The sequence below is a fragment of the Argopecten irradians genome, chromosome 9 (assembly GCF_041381155.1).
Source record: "Argopecten irradians isolate NY chromosome 9, Ai_NY, whole genome shotgun sequence".
In the NCBI taxonomy this organism is placed as follows: Eukaryota; Metazoa; Mollusca; class Bivalvia; order Pectinida; family Pectinidae; genus Argopecten; species Argopecten irradians.
Window position 1 is genome coordinate 30,635,559 of NC_091142.1, and position 20,929 is coordinate 30,656,487.

The following is a 20,929-nucleotide window of genomic DNA, read 5'->3' on the forward strand; positions in this document are numbered from 1 at the left end:
TTTTTTCGGGTGCACGAAAAAATAATGCCAGAATGACGCATCGTTGGGAACCCACGAACCATCGATATTATAGTTGTAGTGTTCACAACAGGGATATGAGAATTAGTTACAGATTATATAATCTTGGACTTGGTACTAGTACTATATATAGTATGATTTTGACCTTTTTTATCTAGACCTTTAAAACGTCTTAAATGATCTTAGGGCACTCTGGTGGGTCCATGATTATATAATCTGTTCCTAATTCTCAGATCCCTGTGCTGTTCCCAAGCGGCTGTGGGTTTTCGACCATATGGGAAAGGCGAAAAGCACAGTTTCCTATGTGCCATCATAACGACGTTTCTGATTAGTTGTCAAGTTTAACGCGTTAAATGTTAACGTGATAAAATAATTATTGACGTGATAAAAAAACATTTAGCGCGTTAGCATTTAACGCGTTAAAAGTGTGATTAACGCGTTAAATTATCTGGTTTCTGACATGAACGGCCTTTCATAGAAGGGCTGCGCCCTTAAAATTTATTCTCATATCGGATCACTATGTAGCAGAATAAGTATGACGTCATACGATTGCCCCATGTTTGTTTGTGACACTATTTTCGGACATTGATCCTAAGACTAGTTTTTGAGTTGTAAAGCGCGAAAAGGCCTGAGTAACGTCTTAAAATAACAAAGATTAAGATTAAAACAAAGCGTTTGTGGATTATCTTTAGATTGTAAAGATGGAGTAACTGATGACATTTTCCGAGTTTATGATTAACACAAACGGGTGCATAAAAGCCATTCCCTTAAAAAACAAACAAACAAGTTATATCGAAAAATTAATATTAAAATCGGTACACGTCATCCGCAGCCGGAACTTACAACAAATGGACCGTCAGAAAAAATGTAAATAGCTCATCTTGTCGGGTGTGTGGAATGATTTTATGTCATTTAAAAAAATATATAAACCACCATATCCGTGTGTGATCTATCCCCTGGATGGTGTCATCATCGCCTTAGGAACTAGTCCATCGACAGGGTTAGTCAATCATTGTTTTATAAAACCGTCAGTGCAGGCCTACTGAAGGTTTGTAACAGGTGGCATTGATAGGACACTCTCCGATAGATAGTCAACTCTCTGTGGTCAAGTGCACTTCACAGGAACCTTTATATAACAACAAGGTAAGTTTTGTCACGTCATTTCGAACTTTCTAACGCTTGGAAACCAAGCAATACAACCCCATATTGTAAATTGTAGTATTGTAAAATTTATTTTGATATCTACTTCATTTCCATAATGACTTAATTCCACGATCCAGACTCTTGTAATTATACTTCACCATTGTTTGAATTCCACGATCCAGACTCTTGTAATTATACTTAAACCATTGTTTGAATTCCACGATCCAGACTCTTGTAATTATACTTCACCATTGTTTGAATTCCACGATCCAGACCCTTGTAATTATACTTAAACCATTGTTTGAATTCCACGATCCAGACTCTTGTAATCATACTTAAACCATTGTTTGAATTCCACGATCCAGACTCTTGTAATTATACTTCACCATTGTTTGAATTCCACGATCCAGACTCTTGTAATCATACTTAAACCATTGTTTGAATTCCACGATCCAGACTCTTGTAATCATACTTAAACCATTGTTTGAATTCCACGATCCAGACTCTTGTAATCATACTTAAACCATTGTTTGAATTCCACGATCCAGACCCTTGTAATCATACTTAAACCATTGTTTGAATTCCGCGATCCAGACTCTTGTAATCATACTTAAACCATTGTTTGAATTCCACGATCCAGACTCTTGTAATCATACTTAAACCATTGTTTGAATTCCACGATCCAGACTCTTGTAATCATACTTAAACCATTGTTTGAATTCCACGATCCAGACTCTTGTAATCATACTTAAACCATTGTTTGAATTCCACGATCCAGACTCTTGTAATCATACTTAAACCATTGTTTGAATTCCACGATCCAGACTCTTGTAATTATACTCCACCATTGTTTGAATTCCACGATCCAGACTCTTGTTATTGTAATTAAAAGAAGTTGAAACAGTTTAGCAACCTTGATGTTCCAGGTGTTACTATCACTGCCGTTACATCCACCCCTGGACTGTGTCATAGTAAAGCTGCACGTTCTGTATACAACAAAATGAGACCGAATAGTTTGATCTTCTAATGTAAATCAATAGTATTCGCTTGTTTGAATAACGATACAATATATCGGCTTTGAAGCTGGTCATCGCTAACTTTAATTTTCAAAGGAAAGATATGTAGGCCTGTGATGGTCAGAATATTTATTTTGAAATTCCTACAGTGTAACAGTGACATATTTTAGGTATGGATATTATTATATACAGACAGTGATAGTAACCCCTGGAGTATCCAGATTGGATACATAGGACAATTCTGGATGTAACTTGAGAATTCTCAACCGTGAGTCTAATTTTACCATGATATTTCATCGGTCCATTCCTACTCCTACATTCCATGATGGTACATTATAGAATAGGCGAAATGAATCACCGATAACCGACGGTTCTAACTCACTCATAAACAAAGTGTTTATAGCACACAAAGAGAGAGAGCATGTGTTCAAATGTATCCCCTGAAGAGTGTGTGAGTTTTGTAAGTAAAGTGTAAACTCCAGTATAAGTGCAGTAAACAGTGTATTTCTTTAAGTCTTGATTTAGGGCTTATTTCATTTTATTCTGCGCTTCCATTGCTTCTATGACTCTAACTAAATCCGTACGTTGTAGATGTTGCAGATAAGTCTGGTCCTACTGGCGATTGTCCACGTGACCAGGAGCTGGGATCCTGACGCCGGTCTCATCACCTCATGGACCAAGATGTCTGGGGTCACTGCGAACGCGTCAAGTGGTAATAATCCGGAACGCGTTCTGGACGGCGATGACAACACACATTGGACTTCCGGTTCCTGTCTGCCCACAGGGTACATGACACGCCCGGGCCTTAATGTCCTTCTGAATCTGTGTCGGACGTCTGCTTGTCAGATAAACGGAGTGTCCACCAGTCAGGGTTTCAACGAGCTGACCGACGCATCTACGTACACATCACACCAGATTGACATTGGACAGAACAACAAGGCTAGTTTAACCATGGACACGAGTGGTAAAACCTTCACTCAGTTGTCTGTGTGGGGTGTATACCACGGAGACACCCAGATGAAGGTGGCGGACATCAATGGTACGGAAACATTGATACACACACTCACTTCGAGCGACAACTATCAGCGCAAAACGTTCGACATCTCTACTCAAGTAAACACTATTACTCTGGAATCGGCTACCGCTTTCCGGGTGACGGAGATAGCGGCCCTAGGTCGGGTGGACTGTGTGGAGAGGATAGTGGTAGACTTGGGGGTACTTCGACGGATTGGCGTGGTACGCACTAGGCACTGGGCAGGTACAAACACGGCCTATAGTACCAGTCTCGCCCTTTCTACAGACGGACAAACTTGGGACAAGGTCAGAGATTTACAACCCTCCGCGTTACATGCCGTTACGACCCGACTTCAATCTCCTACCGAGTACAGATACATAGCGCTGGAATATAACGTCAAACTGAGGAACTACAACAAAGTCTACTGCTGGGAGGTAGATGCCTACGACGAGTTTGGGATTTGGGGAGCCGCGCCCACTGCACAGCCGAACTCTGTGTGTATACGGGATTTGCTGGGTGTAAATGGCATATGGGGGTGGGGACATAATCCTAACGGCCAGGCACTGTACAGTCGAGTCGCATCCTACGCGAGGAATTACCACAATCTCGACTGGGACGTAAAGGACCCGGATTTCGATCCTCAGTTTGACCAGATGGGTGAAGGCCATGGCACTAATGCGTCCTGGTGGCTTAATTGGGACAATGAATATGGTAAGTGGCGGGCGGCCGGTCTCCAAGTAGACGCGTCAATCCAGTTCCTAAACAAGACCTTCGGAGCCAGTGTTTGGAACACACCGAGACAATCTGCATACAATTATGGTAGGGAATTCGCTCGGCATTTTGGTCCTCAAGTCGGCAACGGCTTGGTGACTGCCTTCGAGGTAGGGAACGAGCCATGGGATTACAGTGCAGACTTCTATGCCTCAGTGTTAGAGGGCATGGCTACTGGGGCTAGAGACGTCGATCAAATAATAAACGTCCTTCCTGGGGCGTTCCAGGCGTATACGATTGCCCCAGAGGAACCCAGACATGGTAATTACATCGGCACAAGGGTAAAACAAGGCGTGTCAACGTTCATCAGTGTCGTCAATATGCATTCCTACAGCTTTATAACTAACGACAATGGTAAACGGGTGGCCACATATCCGGAGCATAAAGATTCCACATTCAACAGTATTCGGAACATGATTCGGTGGCGGGACACTAACGTCCCTTGTAAACCGATCTGGCTGACGGAATGGGGCTGGGACGCTGACGGCGGTCAGGAGGACTGCGCAGCCTCCGAATGTGTAACAGAGAGGGCCCAGGCTATCTACGGCGCTCGTGGTCTCTTTCTGTCTGCACGTCTTGGCCTCGCTAGGGCCACGTGGTATTTCTACGCGAACTCGCCGACCTGTAACACCTTGTTCTGTAGAAGCGGTCTAACTACATCTACGAAGCATAACTTCACAGAGAAAGCAGTTTTTCATATGTTTGAGGCAGTGCTGAGTCGACTGGGAGAAGCTCACTTCCGCTCTGTGGTGACGGAGGATGAACATGGATATGTATACTTATTTGGACCATCAGGCACAACTTTACAGAAAATCACTCATCTTGTCGCCTGGCTTCCCGTCGATGCCGGTGACGTTTCAACACGGACGGTAACACTAACGATGCCGATGGCATTAACACCAGTGGCGACATTGCGTCTAACCGGAGGTGACGTAGCTGTGACGGAGGATTCAAACCCTGTCGTGGACGGCCTCGTTATGACATTGTCCTTGACAACCAGGCCCCTGATTGTACAGGTGCAATCTCCAATCCCTGTATCGACCATTGGATGAATCCGGGGACAAAAGAAAATTCGAAACTTTCAGATATGGTTATACAAAACAAATTTGATTTTACGTTTATCATTGTGTTGCAGTATTAAAATTTTATTGTATTGCGGAATGTGTTTAAACAGCTTTATAAAACAGTACGTGTATGGATAAGGCTATACATAAATACAATACAGGAACAAAGTAATTAGAGTCAACTGATACACTATACAAAGTGGTTCGATATTTAACCGAATATGATCTGGGGCCCTAAAACATCTGTTAATGTTCTATGGACACTGAGACAGGTTGCTGTTACTGATTTCCAGGGTGTTTTTGCGCAGCACTGAAACAAGTTGTGTTTATACTCCCCTGTAAGTACATCGATATGAAATAAAAGCACTCTTTATATGATCGTGACGTGAAGCTGTCCTTCTCTGGCGAACTTTACATCCCAGTTATAGCTGAATAGTTCACATAGCTCACTAGTCGACAGTTAAATGGATGGTAGACAGTTGTAGTGGAGAGCAATGTTCACTAGTCAACAGTTAAATGGATGTTAGACAGTTGTAGAGGAGGGCCATGCTCACTATTCGACATTTAAATAGATGTTAGGCAGTTGTAGAGGAGGGCCATGCTCACTAGTCGACAGTTAAATGGATGGTAGACAGTTGTAGTGGAGAGCCATGCTCACTAGTCGACAGTTAAATGGATGTTAGACAGTTGTAGTGGAGGGCCATGCTCACTAGTCGACGGTTAAATGGATGGTAGACAGTTGTAGTGGAGAGCCATGCTCACTAGTCGACAGTTAAATGGGTGTTAGACAGTTGTAGAGTAGGGCCATGCTCACTATTCGACAGTTAAATGGATGGTAGACAGTTGTAGAGTAGGGCCATGCTCACTAGTCGACAGTTAAATGGATGTTAGACAGTTGTAGAGGAGGGCCATGCTCACTAGTCGACAGTTAAATGGATGGTAGACAGTTGTAGTGGAGAGCCATGCTCACTAGTCGACAGTTAAATGGATGTTAGACAGTTGTAGTGGAGGGCCAAACTCACTAGTCGACAGTTAAATGGATGGTAGACAGTTTTAGTGGAGAGCCATGCTCACTAGTCGACAGTTAAATGGATGTTAGACAGTTGTAGAGGAGGGCCATGTTCACTGGTCGACAGTTAAAAGGATGTTAGACAGTTGTAGTGGAGGTCCATGCTCACTAGTCGACAGTTAAATGGATGTTACAGTTGTAGTGGAGGGCCATGCTCACTAGTCGACAGCTAAATGGATGGTAGACAGTTGTAGAGTAGGGCCATGCTCACTAGTCGACAGTTAAATGGATGTTAGACAGTTGTAGAGGAGGGCCATGCTCACTAGTCGACAGTTAAATGGATGGTAGACAGTTGTAGTGGAGAGCCATGCTCACTAGTCGACAGTTAAATGGATGTTAGACAGTTGAAGTGGAGGGCCAAGCTCACTAGTCGACAGTTAAATGGATGGTAGACAGTTGTAGTGGAGAGCCATGCTCACTAGTCGACAGTTAAATGGATTTTAGACAGTTGTAGAGGAGGGCCATGCTCACTGGTCGACAATTAAATGGATGTTAGACAGTTGTAGTGGAGGGCCATGCTCACTAGTCGACAGTTAAATGGATGTTAGACAGTTGTAGTGGAGGGCCATGCTCACTAGTCGACAGTTAAATGGATGTCAGACAGTTGTAGTGGAGGGCCATGCTCACTAGTCGACAGTTAAATGGATGTTAGACAATTGTAGTGGAGGGCCATGCTTGCTAGTCTTTTCGTAGGCATCCAACTGTAACGAAGAAAGGTATTATGATACACAGGAGAACACATAAAATGTGACATAAGAATTGTATAAGAATACCATTACATCCCGGGTACAGGACATAAATAAATAAAACTTTTAAACCTTCAAACAGATGGGATCAGACCAAGATAATAATGTGGTTATGATGGCTAACATTCTACCAATTAAACTCAACTTGTAACTTGTGATGTGAAAGTCCTAGTTACATGGTTTGAGTACATTGTACAATGTTCAAAACATTATATAATCACGAAGCTTATATTTGTGTCATTCCCTGGTATTGACTGAACATTAGAAATGATAACTTTATACTGATGTCTTTAAAATTGGTGGGTTGGCGGCTGACGCCAGACCGAGGTAGCAATATGGTCTTGGTGGCAACAATTCAGCCACTAGCTCACAATTTGTGATTTTGTATTAGACATCATATAGCCAATAACCAAGTGTTGACCACTGGCTCTGCTCCTCCAAAACAAGCATGTCCTTAAATGACTTGACTGGTTGACAAGAACGTTATCATTCTGAACCAGGAAGGGAGCTGCTGCTTGAGACGAACAAGCCAAGAGCAGGGAATTGTACTTCTTCTTAGACTTATAAGGAATACATACGTTAACTATGATGACTCTATCACTAGGCATTTCCTCCGTTATCACGAGCACTCTGTCTTCAGACAAACACGTTGCTAGGGGCAGCTTAGTTTCCACTTCCGGAAGATAATCACATGTTGTGCCCATGTTTACGTCTAATTTTTGGACTACACCTCTATCATAGATACACATATATACGTCACCGGACGTCGTGACTCCTAGACCGCTAGGAGTCCCTTTGGGGTCATGAACAAATTTTAGTTCTCCTTTCGTTGTCACACATACAAGTTCCCTTCGTCCCGAGTCTGAAACAAGCACGTACCGACCAGCAAAGCACGTGACACACGCTGGGGTGCGGAATATACGGGACTTGGTGTCATGCCTCTCTATAGAAAACAACACATCACCATCAAACGACAGAATATCTACTGATCCGTGTCCTATCTCACAGCATCCGGCCACAAGGCGCATTTCATCCAGACAGGCAATGGATTGGTACTTCCGGTTTGTTCGTCTTGATGAACTTATCGACATTTTCCCGCCTTTTTCGGCGGAAATGAAGGTTATAGTCTGTTGCTGCGGCTGCGTCACAGCAACATGGGAGGATAGATAAAGCTTTGTGACGCCACACGGGTCCTCTAGTTTCACACTGTCGAACAAAGTCATTTGGAAGGTAAATCTTTTGACAGATTGATTTTCATTGTCAATGACGATGAAGGAGTCGGGAAGCACCGCGACATCAGTGAGAAGACATTGTGATTCATGTGGAAGTTTGGCACTTAAAACAGTCACAGGGTCCCGGAATATCTCGCGTAACGCCATGTTGACTAGATACATACTAGATTGACATCATTCGGGAATGCAGACTTCTAGTTACATTGAGGAGCACGTTCCTTGGCATTTATTGAAATGGTTGATATTAACTCTGGGTCAATCATAAACATTCACTCTGGGTTAATTATAAGTTTCATTCATTGCAAAGAGTATTCAATACAAACGTACGTTGTTATGTATAGGTTACATTGTATACTACCAGTTCCATTCCAAGTAGTTCCATGTCAGATATTACTCAGCACGCGAGGGGTTATTCAGTAGAAAACTCTTGACGACATTATGTACAATTTATTTTGGTCCATTGATAACTGTCCAATACAATTTGACGCCGACAGGTAGTTATAACTGTTAACAAAAGCGGATCGAGGTGGTACTCACCTATATACACGTACACAGTGTGTTAGATATACTCCATTCCTGGAGTCATTGTTCCTTTAACACGTCACTGACCTCACATTCCGGATATACCATGTACCTTCTCGTACCCTGATGTTACTATTTGCATCTGTACAGGTCCAGCACATGTTTTGGTGACGTTTTTAGTTGTTGCACCGCGTTCCATTTCTCCCGACTTTTACCTGTCCCTATATACCTGGCCTACCTGTACATACCTGTACCTACACCTTACACTCTGGTGTGTATATTTAAATGTATTGACGGCCAGTGATCTGCCAGTATTGATCGATATTGGGTTATGGTCCGTCATAAAGCCGAGGTGTTCTACTGAAATCAAAAGATAAATGTTTGGATCTTGTCTACCACACAGGAATTTCCTCTTTATCAGCAGTGAAAGTTCAAATCTGTTGACGTCATCGAATGACATCGTTAGTTTTAAAATATACGACACATTACTAGTGTACCTATGGAATGACGGATATTTGATCCCATGTTTTATTCCATATCTTCGCTGTAGTTTCAACATAATAACCTCTAAACTGAAAATTATATCTTAGTCTCCTTCCTTGTATTCGACCTAATATCAAAGACTTTTCTCCGTTTCAATTCTCGATTGCACTGCAAACATCACGGTATGCTCTCGTTTATCATTTTAATTGTCACTTCTGTTTTTTTGTGACAATTTAAAAGAAAATCATACGTTCTGATGTCAACGTGGCAATAACTAATAAGTCCGTTTTTGTATTTGACATAAACGGCTTGCTTCACAGCTAATGAAACAACCATACAGCCATTACATTCCACAGTGAAAATGTATATATACAAGATATTCCCCATGTCATTTCCCCGCTCTCTTTCGTTTGATTCACGGATATCAACATTAGTGATCTCATCAAACCATTCTGTGAGTCCACAGCACTGTTACGTGCGTTACCTGACGGACGTCATGCATTTCATGCAGCATCGCTAAGGGGGAACGAAAGTTAAACCACATTAAAATAATTGCATTTGCCTAGTATTTTGTGTTACCAAGTATTTTCTGTTACCTAGTATTTTATGAGGTGACCTTGGACTTTATAATTGCCAACAAACGGCTAGGTATTGAATTATACGAAACCCATAAAATCGTTAGAAACAGCTGGTCTACTGATTCAATGTTCATTGTTTTGCAAAGTCCTTTGATTCTAAGCCACAAATTTTCAATAATATTATTATGTGCAGGCCATGTAATGGGTGGTATATTATTTTGCAGCTTAAAACACGTTTGTAACATATCGGCGAGATTATCATCTAGTATATTTTTGTATTTCTGGGCATTTATATTTCCGTCAACTTTACAAAAGTGCCTAGCGCGCTCATGTAATTCGCCTCTGTCCAGTTCGCATTCATATGGGCTATGAATGCCAACTGAGAAACGTTCAATGCTTAAATAATCGCACGAAGTGCACAGTGGCAGAGCCGCCATTTTGAAAAATCGCGAATACTTTAGTCATTGTTCCGTATGTTGTTGGCCCCATTAGGCAGAGTCAGTGCGATGAAGACTGTATGGCAGTTTTATTGTCGATAACAGAATCCCGTATCCTCGTGCATGTGTGATCTGTTGCTCTGACGCCGTGTGGTTCCGTGCTGGACCCTCGATTTTGTTTAATCTGAGTTTTGACTCTAGACGCCGTGTGGTTCCGTGCTGGACCCTCGATTTTGTTTAATCTGAGCAGGCGCGTGTAGTTTCTATAGACTTCTTGCCTCCCGTTCATCCACATCATTTACAATAAATCTATGAGAACTCACATTTTACTTGAATCGCAAATAGTGTATATGATAGCTTTATTATGACATTTTATTGGTGCCAATCAAACTGTATTTCATTGCAACTGTTTTACAGCATTTGGTAATGCAACATTCGAAAATCATGGAGTTTTTACACATTGCTAACTGTGCTTTATGTATGATAATCATTGTACAAGTATCTAGAGTGTAAATTGAATTTGTCAAAAAAAACGGATTTTTTCCTCACTTTAATAATTGAACTATAAACATTTTTCAATAAGAAAGTAAGTCACTACCTCTCAGAGTACCAGGGAATCGCTAGAGAGAGGATTAACATGTCATACTTTTCTGGGGAGAGGCCCAGAGGGTAAATCAATGTACCTGATGTACATCGGGGAATAGGATTTGCATCCATATTATTTCAACCCTGGCTACGCTCCTGCTGAGTTTTGACTCTAGACGCCGCATGGTTCCGTACTGGACCCTCGATTTGTTTAATCTGAGTTTTGATGCCTTGTGGTCTTTTCGGTACGAGTTATGTTAAAAAAGTTCCACAGCTGAGAAATGGTATTTTACTCTATCGAAAACATGAGAAAACAAATAAGTATTTTTCTTCAGTTACCATTGAAAAGATTGAGCTTTCAATTTTACTTAAATATATTTAAATAATTAATTGGAATTAATGGAATGAAGTACTCTTTGTGCATACACCAAAAACAAAATGAATTGTCTTAAATTATTTTTGTATTAATTAGACATATACATACAAGAGTAAACACCAATAAATGTTCAAATGGTGAGTATCGTTTATCCTCTGTCAGCGATGGAACATCTTTAACAGTTCTCAACAAACATTGTTCTGGTCACAATTGTGTTTTGTCAGTTTTGCGTCAGCATGCTGGTGTATTTTAGGAACAGTAAAAGACATATACAACATTGACAAGTTAATGTCATCTTCAAAGATCTATAAAAACACTTCTCAATCAATCCTTCGGGTCAGGCCAGCTTAACAATTGGATCAAAATAGAACTTGACACTACACCCACACACATACAGATGTACCAATACATATCTGCTACCAATGACGCATATAAATACTCCTTCATTCCACCATCCTCGATACTCCAGGGGTTCCGATCACTTACGATCTTTACACCCCTGGACTATCTCATAGTAAAACTGGAGGCAACAGAACAGAACAGGTAATTAAGTCGTTTGATGTACATCAAAAGAGCCGTGTAAGGGTACACTGTGGTTGACTGTGTGGTTTTGATGTTAGGCGTTTTCCTCTCTGTAGTCTCATAAGGAAATCTTTGCTGGCCTGTGATTGGTCAAATGTTTTTCGCTGAACTGCCTTCAATTTCACTATGAGATAGTCCAGGGGTGTAGAGATCGTAAGTGATCGGAACCCCTGGAGTATCGAGGATGTCATTCCACAAGAAGAAGAGTATACAGACGCTAAAATTATGAAGTTGTTTAAAAGTGTGTCTTTCTGTATTGTCTGACTCGTTTAATGAAAAGAAGCTTAACAGAACATTTCAATTTATAAATATGTGATATTTACGAGACATGTCGGTCGAGTATACTTTGAAGAACTACTACAACAGATAAATAATTTTCTTGGTCAATAGCAACTTCTGATTTTAGAAAGTAACGCATTGTATGTTGTTTTCTGGCTGACTCCGTGAGGCAGAACCGCGGGATGTTGACGGATATATGTATATCTGTAGTGCGATGAAGACTAAGGGGAAGCTGTATGATCGACATCATGATCTTAATAAAAAAACGCCTTGCTATAATGCCTCATAATGTATGTTACAACATCTCCATTTGAGATTCTGAACTTTGTATCTAACTATGAACAATTTAGAGTGATCAATTTATTTCAAATAAGGTATGAATAGTGTAAGGAATTACAGTATAAAGACCCCTCGACCTTGTGTAAACTTGTCTATAAAGTAATTTGTTATGATGACTAAATATAAGGACATAACTTACTAGTAAACACTTAGAATGAGAGTTGCCTCCCTTCTAACATAAAACCTAGTCGGGAGTATGCTGACCTTCTTTCTGTTTTAGGAAGTCAACCCTTACTACAGCGAATTAACTCTGAAGTCCTGTACGATTCCGAGAATACTCGATATCTTCCTGTGCTTGACTCCTCAAACTACATGGATATTTCTTTGTATAAGCGGAGACATAGCTAGTTTTTACTATAGATATGTCTCTGGTATAGGCGTCATGGTCGAGGTCTTCATGTGTACAGAAAATGTTATGTTCCAATCTTACTCTTCATTCCATTCCAAATTTTGTAGAACTTTCACTTCTAATCAAGCATCTCGATCTTCTAAAAAATGATTTTCAATAACACAGAAGTTTTGTAAATGTTATGTTTTTTTCATAAGATCAGTGCATGTCCTTTGTACATTGTAGGTTATGTGAGAGAAAAGCAAGAATCATTTCGACAATCTGCACCATATCAGCCTTGTCTTTCTTACAAGTATATTAACTTCAAAAAAGAAATCATTGGAATCACCGAATGCTCTGATCTGACTCCTGTAGCAAGTTTTCAAAACATAGAAGGCTTAATGATTGTGATTGTCAGCTCATCTTGAAACAGTCGCACCTCATCAAATCAACTGGAAGGCCCTGTGTAATTTGTAGAGTTTTCTTAGTCGAAACCAGTAAATGGTATAAAGTGTTAACAGGGGATTTAGTGGGTTCATCTCATTCAACATAACCACCAACTTGTAGACCAGTCAGTAATGGATAGGATAATCAGCTCACCTTGAAACATTGATATTTAAAGTTGAAGCATCATCTCACTCCCAGTCTGCCCTATGTAATATTGTAGTCTCAGCTAAAATTTTCACTTAATCTTTAAAGCATATTAAACTAGAATACTGTAATAACACAAAGGGCCTCACCGCTGCCTGGGTGACTGCCTTGGTGGCTGCCTGGGTGGCTGTCTGGGTGGCTGCCTGGGTGGCTGTCTGGGTGACTGCCTGGTTGGCCGCCTGGATGACTGCCTTGGTGGCTGTCTGGGTGACTGCCTGGGTAACTGCCTGGGTAACTGCCTGGATGGCTGTCTGGGTGACTGCCTGGGTGGCTGTCAGGGTGACTGCCTGGATGGCTGTCTGGGTAACTGCCTGAGTGACTGTCTGGGTGGCTGTCTGGGTGACTGCCTGCCTGAGTGACTGCCTGGGTGGCTGCCTGGGTGACTGCCTGGGTGACTGCCTGGGTGACTGCCTGAGTGACTGCCTGGATGACTGCCTGGGTGACAGCCTCGATGACTGCCTTGGTGGCTGCCTGGGTGACTGCCTGGGTGACTGCCTGGATGGCTGCCTGGGTGGCTGCCTGGGTGACTGCCTGGATGACTGCATGGATGACTGTCTGGGTGACTGCCTAGTTGGCTGCCTGGTTGGCCCTATACATTATTACCACCCCTTAGATATGATTTTGAATTCCATGTGGAAGAGTTGCCAGCTGCTGATTTGTCTAGTTGTTTGTGGTTTTTATCTGGGTACTCCGGCTTAGAGATGTATAAAACAAACCTGTTTAAACCTCTGATAATTATACTATTAAGGACCTGAGCTAAGTCTTAGCAATATTGATTGACCCAATTTGGTTGTAAGTAACAAACTTTGCTATTGAAAGAAGCACTCCTGTTAACAACATATAGCACAATGGACGAAAGGCTACAAAACCCATGACAAACAAAGCATAATGGTTGAAAGGCTTCCAAACCCATGACAAATGAAGCACAATGGCTGAAAGGCTTCCAAACCCATGACAAACGAAGCACAATGGTTGAAAGGCTTCCAAACCCATGACAAACGAAGCACAATGGCTGAAAGGCTTCCAAACCCATGATAAACAAAGCACATGGCTGAAAGGCTTCCAAACCTACTAGGTCAAAAAATAAAACAGAAACAAATATTGTTTTTTTAATATTGTTTAATTTGTGTGCTTCTATTTCATAGAAACCAAATTGTTTCAATTTAAAGAGACATTTCATCATATGACACACAATTGAGTTGCCATAAGAATGGCCGTGACTTTAACTATATACATATATTTTAAAACATTTATTCCATTTCATCTTCATGAAAAAATATAAGAAAAAGTCAATCTATATATAATGTGTAAAACGCAGTGTTCTGGAATATTTGGTTTAAAAATTTATCATATTATGAATATTTCATAAATAGATCTATTTCATCAGCATGTAGGGACGAGTTTAGTCGCCATGGAAACGATATGAAGGAGTGGAATAAATTAGCACATTCCCTCATTCTTAAATAACACACACCTGCATTCTCCATAAATCACTACAAATAAAACATGCAACATTTCATCTTTTGTTCATCTTAAAATCCATGTATAAATACAGAGTCTGTTTCATACATCTCCAACACATACTTATTCAATCATATTTAATATCATAAATTCATTCTTATCCACATGCAAACTTTGATAAGTAGTTTAACATTATAACGTTTAGTCCCATCATTCCAATCACTTACAATAGTAGTATCACTGATCGGAATCACATTTAATGACGTATAATATCAGAAAATTAACAATCGCTTTGATTCAATTAAAACCTGGTTATCTGCCCTTGTTTACAAGTAATTAAGTATGATTTTAAATGTTTCTGAGACTAACGTTACACATTTATGAGAAATTCTCTCAAATTAAAGACCAGACTCATCAATACTTGCTCCAAAGGGCAAATAACTAAGAAATTATGTTGGAGTTTAAAATTTTCTTACAAACATTTACGAAGTAACAGTGGATTCCCTGCTTTCACAAGAGCAGACAACTCTATGATAAGGGAAATGTTCAATAGCTGCCACTCATAAGGAATTCTTATTAAATAAATGAAGCACTTAATTTTGATACAATAATCCATTTCTTTTCTTTACACTAACAGGCTATAAACAGAAGATCAAAGAAAAGCTTTTATTCTTTTGAATCTATCTTGACAAGTCAATTAAAAAAAATCCTAAATGTGGATCTGGATAATTAACACCCGTCAACAACAGCCACTCGTTGTTGAACTTTTCCTTTTGGTAATTTATCAGATTACGACACATTGAACTCTGAGCCGCATCCTAATTTGTGTTTTACACTGAAATTGACAAATAATCATCTATGAGAAATATATCTTACATTCTTTGACAGGCAGAAATGTACATGTGTAGCCTTATATTATCAAGGAACCTATTTTCGGCAATAATAAAACATTTTAATAGATATTTTCCAAATTTTGATGGCATGTTCCAATTTTGATATGCAAATCAGGAGACATATCGTCAGTTAAAGAAATGACTTAACAGAACTGTCCATGACTGGTTTAGATATATCTAAACAGTCCTACAAGGCCACAGTATCTAAGTAAGATATAGAAGATAATTGATTGGAAGTGGAAATGAAAAAAACAAACAAAAAAACCACCTCTAGTTCAGTTTTTAAATAGAGCAGAGAAAACCTGAGAAATTTACACATTTTCATGATGCATCGCAACACACATTTTCATGATGCATCGCAACTTACAGCACTTATAAACACATTCAAACAACATTTTAACATCTGTAAATAAATCACACATCCTCTTAACAACCTAACAAACATAACATTCATGCTGTAGTCATTTAACACGAATCTTCAAACACATCCATTAACCTTGGAGGCCTAGACATAGCCTGGAAAACACGTTTGGAAAAAGAACACTTTTTGGATTAATCATGTCAGGTTATATAGATATGCAAGTTTGAAAGTGACAAAGGCCTGTGGTATATATGCATCTATAGTGTGACTGGGACTACATGTCCCCCTCCCTCTAAATGTGAACAATTCTGATGATAGTGTTAAGACCCTTCGGTAATGTTAAGACCCTTCGGTAGTTGGAATCTTTGGTTGTGAAAAATCGGCCCTGCTATCAACAAAAGCTATTCCTCAAGTGTGAAAACAAAATTCAATTCCACCTTACTAGCAGGACACTTTTATGGGGAGCCTCACATTCGCACCAGAAAGACCAGTCCTTGGATTTGATCTAATGGTGATCATGACATTGCCCCATTCTTTACCCCCGGTCCTCACTTCTGACATCCCAACCTGGCTCCTTGGGGTCCATTAACCTACACTTTGGACATCAGAAATTCCAACTAGGGATAGGAAATGCCTAATTTCATTGATGGATTCAATAACACAGGATTTAAGTCTTTCTCAAGGTTACAAATTCATTAAATACCTCATTTATTACAAACGCCTATCCTGATATTCCCAGTTGTATTAAAACTTACCTCAGACCATTGTGTGTCACAAAACCTCTACCTGGTGGTGACAACTACACACCATTACATACATATACTGAACAAGCTATCCAATTACACTCTTGTAAATTCACTTTAAAGTGAAGGAATGTTTCATTTTTATATTTTTGAAAATTGAATAACTGAAATCTTCATTGTAATCCATGGACAATTTTATAAAATTTCATCACATTCTAATCACACAGAATGAGTGACTCTTTTCAAGGTGAATTCTGATTCAATTTCCAAACATAGTACAATATCCTGGTCCAGGATAACCTGGGATATTATAGCACTGTAACACTGTATTTTTTGACCAGACGAAGGTTTCACTGACGTTTCTGAAGGAGATCCGATTCCTAGAATCACTTGCCAAAAGGCCCTGTAGCTGAGCTGCCTAATGTAATCACAAGAACGCTTATGTCTGCCGAGCCCCACTATCTACTGTGGGATTCAGGGTCTGTGGAATTAGAGTATGTGTCCCGTTTATCCCCGTGGCCTGGGTCGCCATGGTGACCCTTGGACTTGGCCACAGCGGGTGAGTTGGAGTGACTATGAGAAGCAGCACTAGAGGAGGGGATGAGAGGAGGTGGGGGGCATGCTGGAGAACTGCCCTTCACACCCACATGATTTAACATAGGACTCATTGTTCTGGCCCCTATATGATTGACCATTGGGCTTAAAGTAGTCCGGGCGCCGGCATGGTTAACCATTGGGCTCAGAGTCCTATTAAAATGAGATGGTGCTCCTAATTCGGCTGTCCGTAAACCAGCCAAGCGTGACTGCTGTTCGTATGCTGCAAGCCGTTCCCGTTCATACATCGGCATACTGGTGAGGTAGTCCCTACGGAATCGTTCATCCTGGAAAAGTAGTTCCTCCTTACGCAGGCGTTCCTGTTCCATCTCTAGAGAAGACGCGTGCGGTGGGGGGATGCGGTGTATAAGTCTTTCCCGCTCGCGTTCCATATCCTGTTGCAGCTGTAAACGATGATGGCTAAACTCCAAAGCATTTTTTTCGTACTGCCACAACGCAGGATGTGAGGGTACACGGTCAGCTGCCAGGAATGGCGAGGCACCCATAAATAAACGACTGCGATCAAACATTGCCAGTGGATTACTGTGGTTTGGCATCGAAGGTCCTAACATATAATCATTCCTTATTTTGTCTCTCTCTCCATGAAGTATATCCTCATCCCTTCTTTCCTCCTTAATTTTTAAACCACTTCGCTCTTCGTATCTACGTTCAAAACTACTGTCCGATTTAGCAGAGCCCACTCTTCCATTTTGGAGCGGTGACCTCGACCGTGACCTTGACCTTGCAGGTCGTACAGGTTCTGTTGGGAACATTTTATCCCTTTCACGGCTTCTGTCAGGTAGACAGTTAATCGGCAGTCTATCTCTGTCATTGCTGCGCCTCTCCCTGAAATCACAAACAAATTGGATATCATGTTTTATAGCTTTTCTTTAATAGTATGTGTGACATTATATTGTAAGCTGATAAGAATGGGATTCTTCTGAACAAATCTCTGATAAGATTTAATCTATTCCGTTCATTTCAAAAAACTTTCAATCAATACTTCAGACTCATATGACAGTTTAATTCCTTTAAATACAGTTTGATCAGAAATCCATATTTATCAACTGACATTCTGTATCTACACAACTCTACATAAGTGACATGGTCGTTATCACAAATGTGCAGTACCTTATAAAAGCCCTGTCAGTAAAATGACTTTTATATTCAGATAAGGTAAATCCAAATAATGAAGTACCAAAGATTCTGCCAATCATTAGCAGGTTATCTGACAATCCTGTAAACTGTTCCATTTTCATGTTAACTTTGAGAAAAGTGATGTTTACTCTCCACCTATATGTAGGAGTTGTCTCTCCTTGTTCATACCTGTCCCTGTCATCCTCCCGTCGTCTCTCCATTCCAATGTAATCACGCTTCTCTCGCTCTTTTTCCCGTTCTCTCTCTATATCACGCTCCTTTTCCCGATCCCGTTCCTCTTTCTCTCTATCCTCCATCTGTTTTGGCCAGGGAGTAGGGAAGGATGGAGGTGTGCGGTGGAGTCGATTCCCCCAATCATGGGGAGGTGGGGTAATACCTGGAACAGCCGTCACATCTCGCGCACCGCTAAAAGGAGCTCCTACAAAATAAAGGCCTCACAATCAGATGATGTTTGTTAGAAGAACAAGAGGCCCAGAGGGCCTGTATCGCTCACCTGGTTGGTAATGCCAAGTAATGTTCTGAATACAAGTTCATTGTTTATTTTCTGAAGGAATTTGAATATCAACCACTAATTCCCCTATTGGGCCCCACTTTTTCTGCTCCAGGGGGTCAAAGCCAAAATTTATACGAATTCTGTTAACCCCAAGGATGTTTCTGGCCAAATTTGGGTGGTACAATCCATGCAGAACTCTAGGACAAGTAGCGATTTATAGGATTTACCTCTATTTCCCCTATTGGGCCCCGCCCCTCCTGCCCCTGGGGGGTCAGAGCCAAAATTTATACAAGTTCTGTTCCCCTTCCCCCAAGGATGTTTCTGGCCAAATTTGGTTACAATCCATGCAGAACTCTAGGACAAGTAGCGATTTATAGGATTTACCTCTATTTCCCTTATCGGGCCCCGCCCCTCCTGCCCCCGGGGGTCAGAGCCAAAATTTATACAAGTTCTGGTCCCCTTCCCCTAAGGATGTTTCTGGCCAAATTTGGTTACAATCCATGCAGAACTCTAGGACATTTACCTCTATTTCCCCTATTGGGCCCCGCCCCTCCTGCCCCCTTGGGGTCAGAGCCAAAATTTATACAAGTTCTGTTCCCCTTAATTCCCCCAAGGATGTTTCTGGCCAAATTTGGTTACAATCCATGCAGAACTCTAGGACAAGTAGCGATTTATAGGATTTACCTCTATTTCCCCTATTGGGCCCCGCCCCTCCTGCCCTGGGGGATCAGAGCCAAAATTTATACAAGTTCTGTTCCCCTTCCCCCAAGGATGTTTGTGGCCAAATTTGGTTACAATCCATGCAGAACTCTAGGACAAGTGGCGATTTATAGGATTTACCTCTATTTCCCCTATTGGGCCCTGCCCCTCCTGCCCCCTTGGGGTCAGAGCCAAAATTTATACAAGTTCTGTTCCCCTTCCCCCAAGGAAGTGCCTGGCCAAATTTGGTTACAATCCATGCAGAACTCTAGGACAAGTGGCGATTTATAGGATTTACCTCTATTTCCCTATTGGGCCCCGCCCCTCCTGCCCCCTTGTGGTCAGAGCCAAAATTTATACAAGTTCTGTTCCCCTTCCCCCAAGGATGTGCCTGGCCAAATTTGGTTACAATCCATGCAGAACTCTAGGACAAGTAGCGATTTACAGGATTTACCTTTATTTCCCCTATTGGGCCCCACCCCTCCTGCCCCCTTGGGGTCAGAGCCAAAATTTATACAACTTCTGGTCCCCTTCCCCCAAGGATGTTTCTGGCCAAATTTGGTTACAATCCATGTAGAACTCTAGGACAAGTAGCGATTTATAGAATTTACCTCTATTTCCCCTATTGGGCCCCGCCCCTCCTGCCCCCGTGGGGTCAGAGCCAAAATTTATACAAGTTCTGTTCCCCTTCCCCCAAGGATGTTTGTGGCCAAATTTGGTTACAATCCATCCAGAACTCTATGACTAGTAGCAATTTAAAGGAAATGTTGACGGACGGACGGACGGACGGACGACGGACGACGGACGACGGACGACGGACGCCGCGCCATGACATAAGCTCACCGGCCCTTCGGGCCAGGTGAGCTAATAAAAAATCAGAATTTTCACAATACTGTATTTAACTTCTCTCTTAAATTGAAATTCCACGATATTAGCTATATTTTAGTAAACAAATCATTCACTCATACTAAAAAATCTTTGCTGATTATAATTATTATGATTCTGTTAATATTCCATGCATAAAGGATGAATTTTTATACAAATACACAGAGTATTTGACGTACAAAGGGAGACTACAGAGTGATACAGAGAGAGAGAGAGAAATCATTCACATACACACTATATGTAACTCTACACAGATATCACAGGCAAAAGTCTCTGCACTATCACAGAGCAAATATTTCAGAACATACCATAAAGCTAAAAAAAATATCCTTTCTTAATTTAGCTCAACATTTGAATTAATTTTAATTTGAAATGTAATTATTAGACCCAGAAACCATAGAGATAATA

At 41.0% G+C, this 20,929-nt stretch overlaps 4 protein-coding genes across 9 annotated transcripts in view; 1 reads left to right on the forward strand and 3 right to left on the reverse strand.

The window, feature by feature from the left end:
- Positions 1-883: 883 nt before the first annotated feature.
- Positions 884-5,124, forward strand: LOC138332053 (uncharacterized). The gene is made up of 2 exons (XM_069279995.1): positions 884-1,161; positions 2,769-5,124. Exon 2 carries the CDS (start codon positions 2,769-2,771, stop codon positions 5,013-5,015), a length of 2,247 nt encoding a protein of 748 aa, XP_069136096.1. The 5' UTR covers positions 884-1,161; the 3' UTR covers positions 5,016-5,124.
- On the reverse strand, positions 5,088-9,053 carry LOC138332054 (uncharacterized). The gene is made up of 2 exons (XM_069279996.1): positions 7,421-9,053; positions 5,088-6,797 (listed from the first exon to the last, which is right to left on the reverse strand). The coding sequence occupies exons 1-2, from the start codon at positions 8,234-8,236 to the stop codon at positions 6,723-6,725; spliced, it is 891 nt and encodes a 296-aa protein (XP_069136097.1). The 5' UTR covers positions 8,237-9,053; the 3' UTR covers positions 5,088-6,722.
- Positions 9,054-12,928: 3,875 nt separating this feature from the next.
- LOC138330694 (putative uncharacterized protein DDB_G0290521) lies at positions 12,929-13,779 on the reverse strand. Its single transcript, XM_069278234.1, has 2 exons — positions 13,324-13,779; positions 12,929-12,952 (listed from the first exon to the last, which is right to left on the reverse strand). The coding sequence occupies exons 1-2, from the start codon at positions 13,777-13,779 to the stop codon at positions 12,929-12,931; spliced, it is 480 nt and encodes a 159-aa protein (XP_069134335.1).
- Positions 13,780-15,932: 2,153 nt separating this feature from the next.
- Positions 15,933-20,929, reverse strand: part of LOC138332055 (autism susceptibility gene 2 protein-like) — a 228,301-nt gene continuing 223,304 nt past the window's right edge. For all 6 annotated transcript variants that reach the window (XM_069280000.1, XM_069279999.1, XM_069279998.1 and 3 more), the window contains 2 exons: positions 18,613-18,862; positions 15,933-18,132 (listed from right to left, as the gene is read on the reverse strand). In XM_069280000.1, coding sequence (XP_069136101.1) covers positions 17,151-18,132; positions 18,613-18,862 — 1,232 coding nt within the window. In that variant the 3' untranslated portion in view covers positions 15,933-17,150. The remainder of the gene's footprint in view (positions 18,133-18,612; positions 18,863-20,929) is intronic.